The sequence below is a fragment of the Camelus bactrianus genome, chromosome 10 (genome assembly GCF_048773025.1).
Source record: "Camelus bactrianus isolate YW-2024 breed Bactrian camel chromosome 10, ASM4877302v1, whole genome shotgun sequence".
Lineage (NCBI taxonomy): Eukaryota > Metazoa > Chordata > Mammalia > Artiodactyla > Camelidae > Camelus > Camelus bactrianus.
In genome coordinates, this window is record NC_133548.1 from 32,111,444 (window position 1) to 32,130,112 (window position 18,669).

The 18,669-nt window shown below is 36.4% G+C and overlaps 1 protein-coding gene across 1 annotated transcript; it reads left to right on the plus strand.

Annotated features, from left to right (window-relative positions):
• The first annotated feature begins 4,543 nt into the window (after nt 1-4,543).
• FANCF (FA complementation group F) lies at nt 4,544-5,766 on the plus strand. Its single transcript, XM_010964758.3, has one exon. It carries the CDS (start codon nt 4,566-4,568, stop codon nt 5,643-5,645), a length of 1,080 nt encoding a protein of 359 aa, XP_010963060.1. The 5' UTR covers nt 4,544-4,565; the 3' UTR covers nt 5,646-5,766.
• Nucleotides 5,767-18,669: the final 12,903 nt, after the last annotated feature.

The window sequence follows — 18,669 nt, forward strand, 5'->3', positions numbered from 1 at the left end:
ATAGATTGGCAGGAGTGTCTGGCAATGACAGGTATTTGGGAATCACTGCACTAGACTACTCATCATTCCCTAAACGCATACTGATTGATAATATTATGACTCACAGACTTATATTAATTATGAGAATGGTTGAAAACTCAGATGACTGCGTCAGTCAAGGTCTTGGCAGGAAACCAGCACAGTCAGCAGGGATTTTGAAGATAATTTAACAGAGGAAGATTTGCAGAAGCAAGGCCAGGGTTAAGGAAATCAACAAGGTATTTCAGGGCACCCAGGGACTAGGAACAGCAGAAAGTCCCCAAGGCTGCCGGATTAATAGGTGGTATTAGCAGCTCAGGGAGGCCTCATAGAATTTTTAAATGAAACAACTAGAATCCTGAGGCCTTAAGCAGAGAGCAGAGAAAGAAAAATCCTACATTTCTCCCCTCTTTCTAATTGCTAATGCCTCTCACCAGTCTACTCAGCAGCAAGCCAGAAGGCAAGGGAAAAGGGCTGACAGAGTCAGTGAGGATCAGGCCCGTCCTCTGCACAGAAAAGGGAAGAGAAAGGAGGAAATGGATGGAGTGACATGGGAAGGACAAGTGGAGAATAACTAGCCAACTAACTTTCTTCCTGCCCTATTTGTAGACACCTAGGGCAGGCTAGTTTGAATTGAGGTGTCCTTTCTTTTGCCCCTTTTCTTTAGCTCAGTGTATTAGAATGACTATGTGAGAGCAGTGCTTTCCAATCTTTTTCACATTACGGCCCATGGCGGCCAACCAAAGAGGATGTGGGATGCATACAAACAGTGCCCAGTTTACAATGGCTCTACTTGGGATTTTTCAACTTTACAGTGGTACAAAAGTGATATGCATTCAGTAGATTCATACTTTAAGTTTTGAATTTTGATCTTTTTCGGGGCTAGAGATACGTGGTCCGACCCTCTCACGATGCTGGGCAGTGGCAGCGGTGCAGCTCCCCGTCACCATGTGATCACGATGGTCAACAACCACACACTTACAACCATTCGGTGTCCATACAACCACTCTGCTTTTTACTTGTAGTACAATGTTCAATAAAGTCCATGAGATATTCAGCATGTTATTATAAAATAGGCTTTGTGTTAGATGATTTTGCTCAACTGTAGGTTTATGTAAGTGTTCTGAGCACATTTAAGGCAGGCAAGGCTAAGCTGTAATGTTTGGTAGGTGAGGAATATTAAATGCATTTTAAAAATTTATGTTTTTAAAATTTATCTATTATTGTATTATTTAATTATTTTATTTTGGCAGCGGTTGCGGGAGGTAATTAGGTTTATTCAGTTTTAGAGGAGGTATTGGGGATTGAACTCAGGACCTCAAGCATGCTAGGAATGCGATCTACCACTTGAGCTATACCTTACTTCTAATTTAAATGCATTTTTGACTTAAGATATTTTCAATATATGATGGGTTTATTGAAACAACTCCATCATAAGTTGAGGAAGATCTATATATAATAGACTGGATGAAAAAAGTAATTACACTCTCTTTATATGATGCTATAAATAGAGATGATTCTACATTTTAAATTTATATGAAACTTCCCAACAACACTGAAAACTCTGAATGCTTTTAAAGAGGAAAATTAAGCTTGCTTTCATAAATCTGTACATGTTTTTACGTTGAAATGATCAGTCATAATTCCATAATTTAACAAAATTCTCTTCATATTCTTGAGAGTCACCACTAACTAGAAATGTTATTAATAAAACAGGGAAAACCATTTTTATGGCCTTTTAAAATTTATAATGAGTGAGATTATATTTAAAGGAAAGCTTTTTTCTTTCCCTATATAGGCAATATGATGTTAAACATCACATGATGACAGAAATGAATTTCAAATACAAAGAAAAATGTTCAAATCAAGTATTTCAAAGTTGTCATGAAGTTCTAATTTTCAGAATACACATGCATTGTTAGAGCAGTCTTTCTGCTGCTAGCTTAGAGGCCACTTCAAGTCCTATCCACGGCAAATGGAAGGGATATCTCAAAAAAACAGAGATTTGGAGCCATCATCTAGCTCTGTGCCCACAAAGAGCTCTCAGCCTTTAATCCTTCCTCCAGCATCTTCCTTTGGACTCATTAGGGTTAGCCCTGTCCTTCTCAGACATCTGGAACTCTTTCATTAGCTTTTTGGTTTGCAATATGTATTCACTGTAGCCACTGAGTAGATGTCCAGGTGGCAGAGCATGTCCAAAGGACTGAAGGACGGATTATCAGATGTCTCATCATCTCAGTAATGACTCCAGCCTCCGGACTTCACTCATATGCCCCAAGGCCAAACGAGATCAATACTTCAGGCATATGATTGTAACCTCTTCTGTTCACTGGGAAACTCAGGACCCAGAAAAACACTTGCTTAGTTATAGTCAGTTACCTTTATAAAAACAATTGTCAAGGTTAAAGAGATCAACGTCGTGTGTTATGTCTTATCAGTATATAAATTTAATATTTTTGAAATCTGATATGAGGTTTTACAGTCTGATCAGGGACTGTGGGGAGGAGTGAAATTTGGAGAAGACATGGGAAGATATATACCTCAGAGGCTTGTATAATACTAACAACAAAATAGTCAGTGTTTACTGAGTGTTTACATGTATCACAACCACACAGTGTTCTGAAGGGATTGTATTAGTTGGGGGGGGGTGTTTAGTTGAAAGGAACAGAAGATAAAACTGAGACCAGCCAGAAAAAAACTGAGAATGTATAGCGTTATCATCTTAAACAGGGTTAGTTTGAGGGTAGTCTTAATCCAATGTATTCTTTGTGATTCTGAGATTCCGTTAGCTCAAGGAAGGGGACTCTTATAGCAGCTTTAGGCTTCATATAAATATATAATATTAAGAGGAAGAAACTATCTTTTAAGCATGCCTTATACCCGGCTTGTAGGTACCCACACAGCCTATCATGAATATCTCTTCATATTGGTCAGTGTTCATAATCTACCAGTTCTGAAGAGTAAGGAAAGTATTTTCTGAATCACCTAGGCCTAACTGATTGGAATTAGTCAATTTTTTAAAGAGGCCTTCCCCATCACCTAAGTCTTGGAGGTCCACCTTCATTATAGCCTATCACAGTTGAGGTTATCTGTTTAATTTCTCTCTTAAATGCTAGGAAATGAACTCCCTCACTAGGACAAGGGCTACATTTATTTAGTTATCACTAAAGCCCTGGTATCTTACACTATGTGATATAGTAAGTGCTCAAAATAAGAATAAATAAATGGATTGGTGAAACCTGTAAATCTGCTAACAGTAGACTGCACATTTAGTTTCTAGTAGCCAAGACAAAGATAAAATCAAGTAACCACTTCAGGTTCAAATAAGCGTTTGGTTAACTGATAAACAGTAAATACTAAAACTGAATTAACAGCATAAGCACCACTGCTTTATTTATTCATTTTAAAAAGCAATAATAAAAGAAACATGACTCTCCCTCTGGTAAATTTGTTTCTCTTCCCTTTTTTGTTAAAGCAAAACAAAACAAAACATCAGTTCTGACTACTCACTAAAATAGTTTTGCTTAGTGTCTTTAGGACTGGAAACAAATTCAGCTCAAATGAGTTATGTCACCAATTTCTGTAGATTATCAATTGTTGTGGGTTTTTGGACGACAGAACTCCTAGGAGTTGGCAGATAAATATTGCAGAATACATAAATAAGTGAATAATCCAGATGACATTCCAGAAATAGGTCCTTCTTCCCCTCTCCCCACAATCTTGAGACAAGCATATGTTTTTTGTTATATGCTCCTAAATGACATTTTGTTTAATCAGTTGTTTATCTGTGTGAAATAAGTCAATTGATAATACACAGCTAATTAAAATAAACACTTAACATACTAAAGTACGTATCAAGCCAAAAAAAAAAAAAGTCAGTTGAGCTATTTTGCTTTGGAAATTACAAAAACAAAACAAAAAAGTACAACTTTGAAATAAAATTCTAAGTTCCTTTAATATTTTAATAAAGTATTAATCGTGAATTTCAATTAACCTGGGCTTCAGTTTTAATAATGAAGTGACAAGGCCAAGGCCTAGACTTTAGCATAGTGCCTGGTATTCATTAATTGGAGGCCAGTACATTTCCACTACACTGACTTGAACTAAAATTTTCATTTAATAACATTTTCTTATATGTAACAGCACGTCTCTGGCTTATGATTATGATAAACTTTAACACAGATTCACTCAGGCAAAACTCAGGAAATTTCTACTAGAGACTATTTTCAAAGCGAAAGGAAGCACGGAGACCTTTGTGAATAGCAGCATCTCTCACGTCGCTCGGGTAATTCTCACTAAGATGTCCTGCATTTATTCTTCCTCCCATAAGCGCATCCTCGATATTCGTGGCGAAAGTAAAACCAAGTGCACTTTGCTCCGGCTTAACTTTCCCTTAGGGCAGGTACCCGGATTCTAGCTGTCAGATTGACAGGGATTGGATCCAATATCATTGTGGAGAGGCGGAGCATTACAGGGACAGGCCAATCACCACGCAGAGAGTCTCCGTCTCCAGGGTGAAGGCGGAAGTATGGCCCTGGTGGGCCCCAATGGACTCGCTCCTGCAGCAGCTGGAGCGTTTCTCTGAGGTTTTGGCGGTCTCCCGCACGACCCACGTCAGCACCTGGGACGCCGCGACCGTGCGCAGGGCCTTACAGTGGGCTCGCTACCTACGCCACGTCCACAGGCGCTTTGGCCGCCATGCCCGCATTCGCAAGGCTCTGGAGCGACGACTGCAAAACCAGTGGAAGCAGGAGGGCGGCTCTGGGCCCGCTCCGGCCCTAGGGTTGACGAACTTCCAGGCCTTGGGGCACTGCGATCTCTTGCTGTCCCTGCGCCTGCTGGCGAACCGGGCCCTCGGGGATGCTGCCTTTCACTACCTGCTGCAGGAGCTCTTTCCCGGCCCTGGCGTCCCGGGCGCCGAAGAGGGGACGCTCCAAGGCAGCCTGGCCCTCCTCGCCCGCCGCCGGGCTGCTGTCCACATGCTGCGCTCCAGCGCCTATAGAGAGAACCCGGTCCTTCAGGAGGACTCACTGATGAAGACCCAGGCGGAGCTGCTGCTGGAGCGTCTGCAGGAGGTGGGGGAGGCCCACGCGGAGGGCCCTGGCAGGTTTCTCAGCCGCCTGTGGGAGCACTTGCCCCACAACAACTTCCTGAAGGTGACAGCGGCTGCGCTCTTGCTGCCGCCTTCGTCTCCCCGGCACCAAGAAGAGGAATCGGAACTCGGCAACCCCAGAAGAGCGGGAGAGCGGGGCCGAGAGCTGCTTCATTGGCTTCTGGGGAAATCGGAGGTCATAGTTGCCTTTTGCCGCAACCTCCCAGCCGGGCTTTTAACTTCGGTGGCAGGGCGCCATCCAGAGGTCTCCCGGGTCTACCTGGGTCTGCTAACAGACTGGGGTCGACATCTGCACTACGACCTTCAGAAAGGCATTTGGATTGGAACTGAGTCCCAGGATGTGCCCTGGGAGGAGTTGTACGGCAGATTTCAAAGCCTCTGTCAGGCCCCTCCGCCTCTGAAAGATGAAGTTCTAACTACTCTGAAGTCCTGTAAAGCTCAAGATGGAGATTTCGAAGTACCTGGCCTTAGCATCTGGACTGACCTGTTGTTAGCTCTTGAGAGTGGCGCATGATACTGCATTTGGGAAGAGACAAGTTTTAGGTCTCAGCCCAGACCCCAGTTCTCAGTGGGCAACGCTCCATTATTGATTACTTGAATATATGGCTTACAAAATTAAAATTCCAGTATTCTCACCAAGTCTCCCATACTTTCATGTGTCAAACTATTATTTTAGTTGCTAATTTATAATAAGTGTACTTGTAACTTACAAATATGTAAAGGTACTAGCTTGCAGTGCCATTGATTTTCTGGATAGAGGAGGTAACATTGGAAATATCCTACCTAAAACCATGGAATTAACAATAGTTTGCTTTTCAGAAGGCCCGTTTCTAATAATGCTGAAAAGATGTGCTTTTCAAAGAAAAAGCAGCTTTAAAGTGACAAACAAGACACCTTTTTATGCCATTAATGCCTTATTTGTGTAGGGTTGTTTTTGTTTTTTGATTTTTCTAATCTTCTGAAGTGAAGAAATTATTAACAGGCAGATTCAATTATTTTCTCTTCTTTAAGTTGATAAATATGTAAATAAATCTAAAATGTGATTCACACTTAATTAGTATTTATGGAAAGCAACCAGACATGAAGGTATAATGAGAACTAAGAACAAGACTCACCGTTAAGATTTGATCATTAAATTTAAAAATAGATTGAGGTTGGGTTTAATATTTTAAGTAAACTATTATTGGGTAAATAATACGGTAACAATATTAAAGGAATATCCTATCACTTTGGCACTATTTTCATTTTTGTAGCCCCCCTTTCCATCTTTTGATCATATGTCTGCTTATCTATAGATTTTATCAAGTTATCAAATATTTTTAAGTTTAGTCTTTAAAAATAAATCAAGGAAAATATACACCTATTAGAGAGTCCTCAATAAATGCTAGTTAAATGCTCTTCCTATATTTAATGAGATGAAAATGTTGAGGACTTTTTCCCCTTTCACTATGTTAACTTCTAATGATCATTTGCTGTTGCATTTCAGAGCTACTCAACTTAGTCAAATGTATTATTTTTAATACTCTGTTCAGTTCAGTTTATATTTCATTTAGATTTTTGATTCCAAGTTCATGAATGAGATCAACCTGTAATTTTTTATTTTTACATTCTTTTGTTTAAATTTAACATCAAAATTATACTGGCCATATAGAATGAATTATGTACTATTCCTCTTTTTCTTATTGTCTGAAAGAGTTTTTATAAAGTTGAAATGATCAATTCCTTTGGAGTTTTATAGAATTATTCTGTAATACAATCCGAGCTTGATTTTTTTAAGCTGAATAACTTAACTACCATCTCAATTTCTTTAATGATTTTAAGTGCTGTTCACACTTTCTATTTCTTCTTAAGTCAGTTTTGGTAAATTACGTATATCCAAAAATTTATTTCATCTAAGTTTTCAAATTTTGGAGCAAAGTTGTTTCTTAACTTTTTTTTATCACTAGTATCATCCTACCCTTTTTATTACTAGTGTATTTGCAGTTCTGTTTCATTTTTTTTTTCCCCCTTTGTCTTTACTTTTCTTGATTTGTCTCCCCAGGTGTTATCTGATACATAATTTCCCCCATTGAACTAACACTTTTTTATATAATTTTTTTCTATTTCAAAAATTTTTGCTCTTAATTTATCTCTTTTCTTCTTTTCTTTTATTCTGCTGTTCTTTCCTCACTTCTTAAGCAAAGTCACTTAGCTCATTTTCACTTTTCTTTTTTTATTATTTAATTGTCCTCTAAATTCTGCTTTCACTGCAGGTCTTTTGATGTATAACATTTTCATTATCATTCAGTTTCAGGTATTAATAGTTTAGTTTCCACAATGATTTCTTCTTTAACCTATGAATTATTTAGAACTGTTTTTTAAATTCCTCAATAAGTATTTTTAAAATTATCTTTTTGTTATTCTTTTCCAAATTAATTTGATTTTGGTCAGAAACTGTAGTTTATAAGATATTGTATCTTTGATCTGCAGTCACTGTAATATATAATACATCTAACTGTTAATTTCTCTGTTCTTCCTGCTTGTTTGTTATGTGTTATATTTCATTTATCTGTGGGTTTGTGTTTTTCTCTGCTTAGTTTTTTGTTTTTGTTTTTCTTCCCCACAATGCTTCGTTTACTCTGCTTTTTTCTAATGTCTCCTGTGACTCTGATCAGGCCTCTATTACATCTTCTCATACTATCCTTATATCCTACAGCCTCTCTTTCACTGTTTTTATCTCCTTACCACTCTGTGCTGGTGTGGAAACTGCTGTGATCTCCAAGGATACATTTCCCTATTTTCATTTTAGTAATCATATCTCAACCTCAAGTTTCATCTAGAAGTGACCATGCGTGGCCATAACACTGGATTTTGACCACCTGTATATGAGCAGGATTGAATATGCACGTCTGAGGATTCACACTCGAGAAATAGGAAATCATTTGCCCTTTATGCTCTGCTTATCCCTTTAAATTGGCTGGAAAGTCATGGTGGTGCTAGTGAATGAGCTGCCTTGAATCACGTGGCTGAGAAAGATTGCAGCAACTGCTGTGGACACAAAGATGAAGCCACGTGTTCAGGAGGGCAGAACAGAGGCCACTTGCCCCATCTGTCTTGTTATATGAGAGGGAAAGATGTTTCTCTCTTATCCAAATTACTCTTTTGAGGTGTAGTTTTCTTAACTTTGCCTATATCCTTCATAAAGGTATTGTACATAAAAGTATATTCTTGTTAATTCATTCCTATCTATTTGATGTTTAAGAAATTCATGAGGTTTTTAATTTCAAATTTTTTTTCCTAAAAAAAATTTTTTTTTCCCTAAAAATTTTATTTGGCTTTTTTCCCCCTCAAATCTGCCTGGTCATTTCTTATAATCTCGTATTGCATGTTTATTTTTTGTGATTCCATTTTTATCTTTAAGATTGTTATTTTATATTCTGTAGTATATTATATATAATATAATATTTTACATTATAAAATAATAATTGGAATTCTAATAATTAGAATTCCAATTATTATTTTATAGTATAAAATTGTTATTATTTTATAATAATTTCGAACTCAAAGTAGCTGAGGATCTACACCTGTTTGTTGTTTCTGTGATTCTCACTCATGATGATTTGTTTCTTTACATATTTTGTAATTTCTTATTGTGATCTCGCATTTATTTGATTCAATCTATGGAAACGTAGGAGTCCAAATAGGGTATCTTTTCCCCATGAGGGCATTTTCAATCATTTCTGTCAGAAGTAGTGAACACCTCTTACCTAGGGCCACTTGGCAAGGTTCCAGGCTTTATTCAAGAGTTTTGGCTTCAATTTCCCTACCTTGTGGCTCGCTCAAAACATAGTTTCCAAATACTATTTGCATGCCACTCATATCGCTCTGTTTTTGGAGATATGTATGTTTGATGGAGAAAGGTAGCCTGGAAATTCCCTTCAGATCACCCATTTTCTTATCAAATACAGTCATGTTATTCACGTGTGTCTGTCTTTCCTACTAGAATATAAGTTCAGTAAGGACAAGGCTGGCTCTGTTTTGCTTGAATGTCCAAGGCCCTCACACTATACTGGCATATATTATGTAGTTGATAACTATTTAAGAACACAAGAATGGAGTAAACCATAAATAGGAATGGAGCAAACATTTGCCTAGAGCATCACCCTTTGGGTATATCTTTAAGAAACATAAATCATTTTAGTAGTGGCTACAAGAAGTATTCATTCAAACAAAGAGTAGGGTTTTCACCACATGGTAACATTTCCAGACTATAACCAACCAATATGAAAAATCTTCCAAAGCTTCTTTGTTGGGTTTGAGTTAGATCAACAATCATCAATGTCAAGATTCTGTTGTTGTGGTTAAATTATCCAGTTTTACTTGATCTTTATAGCTCTTTTATACATTTTGTGAGCTCTGAAACAGTATACTGAAACTCTAAAGCAGTAACTAGTGTATAAATAGAATGGCCCATCTTCCCTAGAAAATTGTGGATAAAGGGTGTTCATATTAACATAAATTAGTTAATGTAAATGCTCTAGGAAGAAACCATTGATTTCTCTCGGGAATTAATTGGAAATGATCAATGACTGTATTAGAAGTGTGGCAGTAGCATCATTTATCAGATGCTAATTGTTAGAGTGGACTAAGAATACCATTTTGGCTTAGAAATATGGTAGCCTTAAGGGAAAGTAGCTTGAATAACTATGATAATTAATGTGTATACAACTGTCTCTTGAAGCTTCATTACTCTTAATATTGGGGTAAAGGTTTGAGTTCAAAAGAGCCTGCAGTGTTTTGAAATCTTATTGTGGTTTTATACTTTTATCACATGAATGATTAGGACTGAAATCTTAGAAATTTTTTAGATCCAGTAATTCAGAAGTATAAGCATATGGATATAAAATGTGAATTTTATATTTATATATATAATGCAGATAGTATTATGTTCTGAATGAAGTCTATGATAATATCAATGTTAGGGATATATTTGAAATTTGGGTCTTACACATTGATATTTAACATAAATTTATTCCAAAGGAAAATTTATTTATCATTACAAAAAAGCCTTTTTACTTTATATATATCCTTTCAGTTTGATATTTGTGTTGTAAATTTTTATTCATTTATTTTCTCAATAAGCATTTGATCACCTGCTTACATGTCAGGCTATGATGTAATGCACTAAAATGATACAAACCAACTTACTTGACTTGTGTATTTTAATGTTATGAACCAAATTTCTAATTCTTAAAAGGAAATATGTCTGAAAAGAAATATGTGAGGTATAGATCTATGTGTAGATCAATATTGGATATTTTACTCTCCATAATTGCTCAAAGCTCTAGGGATAGCTGTTAAAATATTCATTATTATACAAGCATCTGACACATTATCAATACTTATTTGGTAAGGTATTCTGTTTGAGGTTGCGCATGTATTTATGAGATTGACAACATGCCAAAATAGAATAAGAAAATAACACACTGTTAGCTTTTACTGAATATAGATGCACCCATGGACAAGAATGGGTAAATGCTCTTTGCTAATCTCAGACACATTAGGTGTCTTAAAAATATTGACTGAATTTGAATTCACAATGAATATTATGATCTGATTTCAAATAATCTATCACTAATAAATTGACTATCAGAATGCAGATAGGAAAAACAAGGCAGATAATAAATTATTTTATATTCTTTTCTAGAGGTAAAGAGATCTCAAAATTCTGTAATAACTATTCTTGGCAGAAAGAGAATATATTTTATTATCTTTTATTTAAAAAAATCATGTTCACAATCTCTGATGATTTTCAAAAATATTCAGAAGTTTACATAAACGTTAATAGCCAAGAGTGGGATGAGGTTGGAGGTGCACATTCCCTGGTTTGTTTTTCCAATAATTGCAAAAACATGTGTTCCTGACACTGCTGGTTTGAAATTGTTGGAAACATAAAATAAATTACAAGTGACTAACAAGAGCAATTTACAGAAGATACACGATCTAGTTCACTAGTCAGCAGGCACAGGTTGCATGTGGAATTACTATAGTAACTAAAACTAATGGAGACCAGGCACCGGTTTCTAATTATAGCTGGAAGCACTGGACCTTGTGCGCTGCACCAGCAAATTGGTCCCAGTAGATTCAAAATGATTTCACTGCTTGTCATTACAGACGTTAGCTAAGGCAGGATATTTGAATCTGCAATTTGTTAAAGCTATTATACCCATTTTATAGTCTAGTTCTGTGAATGGGATATTACACTTACTATTACAATATTGCAATTAAAAGGCATTTATACTTCCATTTAAGAGTTAAAGAAGATTTAAATTTTTTTTTTTTTATGATGGGGGAACTAAACTGTAACTGAGGAGACAAAAAGAGAGAATAAATAAACCTTGTTAAATGGCTTTCTTCTATGACTTATGTTTATCATACACCACTGTCTCTGGACAGCCTTGAATAAATTCTTTCATAGCTCTAAGCTTTCGTATTCTTATTTATCCAATTTGGTTAAGAATAACTATATTTTTCTTCAGTAAAACAATTAAGAACATGAATATTCAAGAACTCCTTTTTGTCAGTCTTTTAGAGTAGGTTCATTGGTGTCATATTCTCCTAATGTTCCTTCATCTGAGAATGTCTTGTTTCCCCCTTTGTTCCTGAAGGGTAATTTAGCCAAATACAGAATTTGGGGTTTTCTTTCAGCATTTGAAAATGTGCCATTTATTTCTGGCATCCATGGTTCATGATGACGTTTGAGTGGTTTTCATTCAAATGAAAGCAAAATGTCATTTCTCTTTTTTCACTTTAAGATTTTTTTTCTTTGTCTAGAGTTTTCATAGGTTATGATGTATCTTGCTGTAGATTTCTTTGGGTTTATCCCATTTGGGAATTGATCAGCTTCTTCAATCTTTAGGCTTATGTCTTTTGCCAAATTTGGAAAATTTTCATCATTACTTCTTAGAATATTTTTCAGCCCACTCTCTTTCTCTTATCTTTCCTAGAGTCCAATGACATGTTAAATATTTTGTTTCAGTCCAACAAGTCACTGAGTTTCTGCCATATTTTTTCTCAGTTTATTTTCTCTTTTTTGTTCATGTTGGGTAATTTCTACTGTTCTAGCTTTAAATTCACTGATTCCTGCCTCTGTCCTCAACAGTCTATTGCTGTGTTTTCTCGTTGAATTTTTATTTCTTGTTAGTGAATTTTTCAATTCTAAAATTTTCACTTTGTCCTTCTTTGTATCTTTTATTTATTTACTAAAACTTTCCATTTATTTTTGATTTGTTTCAAGTGCTTTTGTAATTACTTAACAAATCATTTATATGATAGTTGCTTTAAAATCCTTGTCAGATAATTCCTACATCCATGTCATTTTGGTGTAGTGTCTGTTGATTGTCTTTTCTCATTCTCCAAGAAAACATTTTGATGGGATGATTTAATCTTTTTAATCAAAAGTGAGAAGAAAAATAGCTCCTTGAAGATGTAGTGCAGTAATAGAAGATATTATTTCCAATGCTAAGACCAGGGGCTTTTAGCATATGGTCCACCAAACTTTAGAGGTGCAAAGAATGGCTGTTAGTTATCTTTGAGCTAAAGAAATTATATGCATGTTCACTTTTATGGAGAAGAACATCAGATTCTCAGATGGGTAAATGATATCAAAAAAATTTTAACTCACACTGCCCAAGGGCACTACCTGGATGTATAAAGCAAGTTGCTGTATCAAAATCATCTTGATCCTGGACATAATCAATAATTATAATAAATGTGCTAATACTCTAGTTATTTCTTTTGTGTGTACTAATGCATTCAATCTTCATAACAACTCTCTGGGGTGAGTTACTAATATTTCCCCAATTTTGACATAAGAGATACTATGGAAATCATAAAGCCTCTCTTTCTTGAGTAAATGCCCTGGTAGCATAGCCTTTAAAACTTCACGTTACATCATCACATGTTTAGTCGGAGTTTTATTTTCCTGAACTTGGATCTCAAACTGCCAATGGCAGAAATTTTTATTTTGCCAATTTAAGATAATAACATTTCTTGTGATTTAAATCTCAGGCTTCTTCGGATAAATACTCTCCCTTCTGTCCCTGTATTCTGTAGGTGATCTCAGCTCAGTAGGGCTTTTTATGTCATCCTGACATCCACCAGAGAAGGGCCTCTGATCCGTGAGCACTCCTCTACTATTGCAGCTTTTCTGTTCCTTTGGTGTGAGGAATGGGTAGAGAGCTTCATGGTTATTTCTTCATGAATATGTCCACACCTCGGCTGCCACTGGCATTTGATATCATTGTTCTAAATTGTATCTTGAGGTACTTATTTCCTCCCAAAATATTGTAGTGCCATAGTAGGACAGAGTTAGGTAAAATAAAACAACAAAGAAAGAGGTTTCGGAGTATATCTTTTAAGAACAAAGAAATAGCCAGTGTAGATTTACCTTTAATTTTGATGGGGAGGGTTAGAAAATTTTCTTTCAAACATTCTTTTGAGTCAGGAAAGACAGACTGGAAAGTAGGAATGATTGCGGCCTTTGTGCAGCTGGTCGTTGCAACTATTAGTATGTCTTAAAAGATAACATATTGGTTAACATTGTATGTTAGTTATCAAATAAATTGCTATCTTCTTTAATGTCCTAATTATGGTTAAATACATATGATACTCTTAAGATTAGAAAAAAAAAAGAGTAATGATTACTGAAATGTCCTATTTTACATTAAATTAAATATATAGAAATCTGTGTGTTTTACTTAAATATTATATTCTGAAACTCTGGTGTGAACAAAAACATCCACTTTATGATGCCTTTTTGGAGATATAATAATGCACAGTGAATAATTTAAACAATAACAGTTACAGAATAACTTTGAAAGAACAGGCACTCATAACACTTTGAAGATATTATTTGAGTGTTTGTCCCCATCAAACCATTTCTTCAGGCTATTCCAAAGGATGTATACTGCTAAGCTTTAACTGAGTCTAGAAATTTCTAAGGGGGAATTAAAAAAAAAAAAAAAAAAACCTTTGCCAATATTGCCATTCATTCAGTTCATAGCCAGTCATCATTCTTTTTGGTTTTAATTTTGACTCCATACCATGTTAGATAGAAATTAACAACTTAAATGGGTGACTTCAGGTTGACAAAGACTCTCCCCTCGACTAAACGTTAGTTAAATTCTTCAGAATCCTCTTTTCAACCAGCCCTCATTCTTGGCCCCTGTCCAGTCCTGTCTTTGGTCTGCTCAGCTCCGTTTTAGGAAATAATCCTGCTAAGTCATCTCCCCACCCTTGGTATTTGATCACCCTTGATATCTCATCAACTACTTCACTCCCAGCTTTTGGTGAAATGCTTATGGTAAGAATCCTGTAAGCCCAGTTTAGCAACAATCCCCCTGTCTCTGACGCCTCCTCTTAGTAATTTGCTAACCACTCCCTCCTCACTCTTCTAGTTGGCTATGAATGCCCATCTGTCTTTGCTGTATTCGAAATTGAATCTGATCTTTCTCTCCAATGCAATACCCCTATTGTGACAGACTTGAATAAAGTATTCCCTACTATTTTAACAAGTATCAGAAAAATTTTTTTTCTTTAACAGTCATAATAGCAAGATAAAACTTAAAGGATTAACTTTCCAGGGTTTTCTATATAATCTAAGCACAGGTAGCAGAATGCAGAAAACAAGTATTATGCTTTCTACTTTGACGCTCATAAGCAATCACAGAACAGATGATTCCGTGAGCACTTGCAAAAGACCACAGTAACCAGTGTTAGCCAACAAAGATTCACTAAGAACAAGTCGTTACAAAAAAAAAAAAAAGAGGTTATTTCATTTAAGTGAGGTTTACTAGGCTAATATTCTTGGTAATGCCATTGACAAAACTTTACCATGATTTGGGTAAGATACTTGACTAAAATATTTCATAGTGTTCTTGTATGCCAGATGAGGAATATGAGCTGGATGGTTGTTGGTTGGATCTATTGATTTTATGAAGTAGCCCTCCCTCCACGACCCACCTATACATACTAGATTTACTCTGTTACATGTCTGTTTTGCTTTAATAATAGCACTTATCACTATTTGTGATCTCTCATTCATTTATTTGATTATCAACTTGGTTAGTTTTTTCACAGCACCATATAAAGTAAGTGCCATTAGCTTCCTCATTTTATGGATAAAAAACTGAGGAGTAGCAAGTTAAATAGCTCAGTCAAGGTTATACATCTATGGTTATTGCACGGTACCACCTTCCTTACCAAGGATTAAAGATGATGAGTTTTTACGGGCACATGGGTGGATGTTCATGACTCAAAAGGGCATACAAGATACTGGGCTTAGGGCTGCTAATTTTTCTTCTAAGCACCAATGCAAGGATTTGCTGGGGAAGTTAGCCGAGTGAAGTATGCTGTTTAGACTTACTCAGTCCTGGAGATCAGAATGACTGGGGAAAATCTAGGACTTAAATTAATTAAACAATCAGAATCCCATTATTTAAAAGGCAATTTCAATGATCTAGGCAAAATTCATGAAATAATTTAAATAGTCAACACGATTGAGTGGCCTAATGGCACTAATACAGAAACAGATATGTTCCAGAAGACAGTCAGTTAAGATATATTTTGTATGTTTGAAAGACTAATGTTCTGCAAACAGCTGAAAATATGAAATTAGAAGTTTAAAAGTTAGAAATAGATACATAGCATTTGACATAATTAGCAATGAAAATTATGAGTATAAGACTTGATTAGTCCTCTAAGAAAGCTGGCATCAAAGTTCTGTCCTTGGCCTTGGGATTTTTCTTCAGCACTTATGTATTACATGCTGAGGAAGTCTACTAGTCATGATGCAAAAGAAGGAGGGCAGATTTTAGAAGCTGTCATACAGAAAGATGAGAGGACAAAAGGGACATGGGGTCATAAAAAGAGTATTTTTAGAAGAGGATGGCCCATGGTGTCATCTGGAAACAGAAGGTTGAAAAAAATAGAAATGCCTTGGGATATGACTAAAAGCAGATTTTTGATAAACTGAGAACCAGTGGTTTCCCAGGAATTGAGAAGAATAGAAAGACAGCTTTTAGAAGAAGACTAAAGAGAACATGTCAATGCAACAAAAACACGGGAAACAGATCACAGATCACTGACTGACTTACTGAAAACAGAAATATTACAGAGTTTTTGCTAAGGATCCAGTGTTTGGAATCAGGCAGGGGCAGATTGGAACCCTATTGCACAACAGCCTTGATTTCTTCACCTGAAAAAAAGAGGATCATAATAGTAGCAGCCAACAGAGTCCTTGTTAGGATAAATAGTATAGCATGTGTGAAATATTTAGAATAGTGTTTACATGTGATAAATGCTCAGCGAATGATACATACTGTCATGGAATCTCATTTGTAGGAGGCAAGCAATAGTTTTTAGAGTGTGTGTTTGTGTGCGTGTGTGCGTTTAAAATGGTTTTATGCATATTTGAAGGGGCAATGTAATGGAGTTTGTAGTCTATGCCTTCTAGAATGCGGCATCTCTTCAAGTAACAGCACCCTGTTTTTGCTTTAGGAAAAGCATCGTAAAGAACAGAGACAAGAATGACAGAAGACAAGAACAGAAGACAAGAATGTGCTGAAGCCAAAGGTGTTAGAGAACTTACATGTGAAAGCACAGGTAGAAGCACAGGCTTCAAGCTCAGTGAAGAAAAATGTCATAGTCATCCACGGTAGGTGAGGATGGGGGGAAGGAAGTAGGACCTTTAGAAGAAAAGTGTGAGATAGCCATCATAAGGAGTCATTTGGAAAAAGAACTCATGAAACTAAAATTTTTCAGGCCTTGGCAGGACAACTTCATAATGAATTACAGGAAAAAGAGCACTGCGTACGCTAATACATATATATATATTTTTTTCTCATGATAAAACCATCCAGTATCAGTAAGCCTTATCTAATCCAGGTTCCTTGTTCTTTGACAGCAGGTAATGATGAAAAATAATTACTTCACATCAAGCCAGTTGAAAAATCAGATTTTTCAGTTACAGCAAAATATTTGAGTCTGAAAGAGTAATGGAATCTTGGGAATTAGTGGTTCTGTACCACAGTGAACTCCGAGCATTTTGTGCCCTAAAGAAACAGAAAAATAATCACATCCATGTCACATCTGTCAGAAAGGTGCAGGGAATGTTATTTACTATGTAATGGCTGCCTCTGCCATTGAAATATTGAGGATATTAAAAGGAACAATTGAATTATTTATATGCAACCCTGTGGCTTCATAAAAAAATACTTTTTAGTTCTTATGGCTGATTTTACCTCAACTCTCTTGTTCAGAGCTGAGCAATAGGACTTTTGTGATGATGAAGTGTCCTGTAATGACAAAGATAATTGTGACACAGATAATCTGTGCTATCCAATATGGCAGCCGCATGTGCCTGTAGAGTATTTGAAATATGCCAGTGCACCTGAGGAACTGAATTTTTAATTATATTAAAGTTAATTATAATTAAGTTAATTTAAATAGTAACATGTGACTAAGTGGTACCGTATTGGACAACACGGCTCAAAACCATATATATCTTATTCATCTAATGATATTATGAAATCATACATGCAATATCCAAGAAAAATCCAAATGGAGGGCATAGATAATTATCAGAACAGCTAGGATGCAAGGAAAAGCGAGGATTTTATTGTCAATTAGCAGGGTGGGGGTGGTTGGGAGATAGAAAATTACTTTTTTTTTTTTTTTTTGAGAAAAACATACATCACTCCAGAAGAGAGAGCATCTTTTGCCGATACAGGTTAGAATGTTGCTAGTGTAATGAAGAGGGCACTCGAATTTAATTCTCTGCCGAATTTCAGCAGCACTTGAAAAGTTCTGTTTTCAACTCAAGGGTATTTTTGCAGTTCTTCTTGAAAAATAACTTAGTAACAGACAGCCGTTAAGTGCATGCGCGTGCCCGAATTCGTGTGTGCTTTTACCTGCATCCAAAGTGTGCGCCGGCCGTTCACAACAAGCTGGGATGAATGAGCCGTACGCCGCCTGCCTGGAAATCCTGTGTTCCTTCTTCTTTCATGAGGAAGCGCCCAAGGACAATGCTGCTGGTTTAATCTTACCTGAAGGTCACCCCAATTATTTCATCATGGCTTTGAACGAAGTCCTGTTTTTAGGGGCTGCATTATCAGGGCCATTACACCCCATCGACCCTCAGGATCCTGAAGCAGATTTGGGGGCTCAGGACATCAAGGGTAAGGGGAGCTCTGGGATTCTGGTTAAACTGATCTAACAGGATCCTTGCCAAAACTGAACTATGCAGAGACAAACAGGAAAGCCAAAAAGTCAGGGCTGAGTAGAGAAGAGAGTTTGGAGGAGCCTGACTGAAGTTTGGTCAAGGAGAGACTCTTTGTCATAAGCATAGATCCCACCATCATGAAATGTGTAGACAAACGAAGAAGACAGATGTGAAATGAACACACAAACATACACACACATAGAAGCAAAAGATACACAAGGAGAAAATGTGTTATTTTTCCCTCAAATAAGACTACGCAGCCATTTTTTTGGTTAAA

Excerpts from the sequence above, each read along its gene's own strand:
- FANCF (XM_010964758.3), top strand. The coding sequence starts at position 4,566 with ATGGACTCGCTCCTGCAGCAGCTGGAGCGTTTCTCTGAGGTTTTGGCG.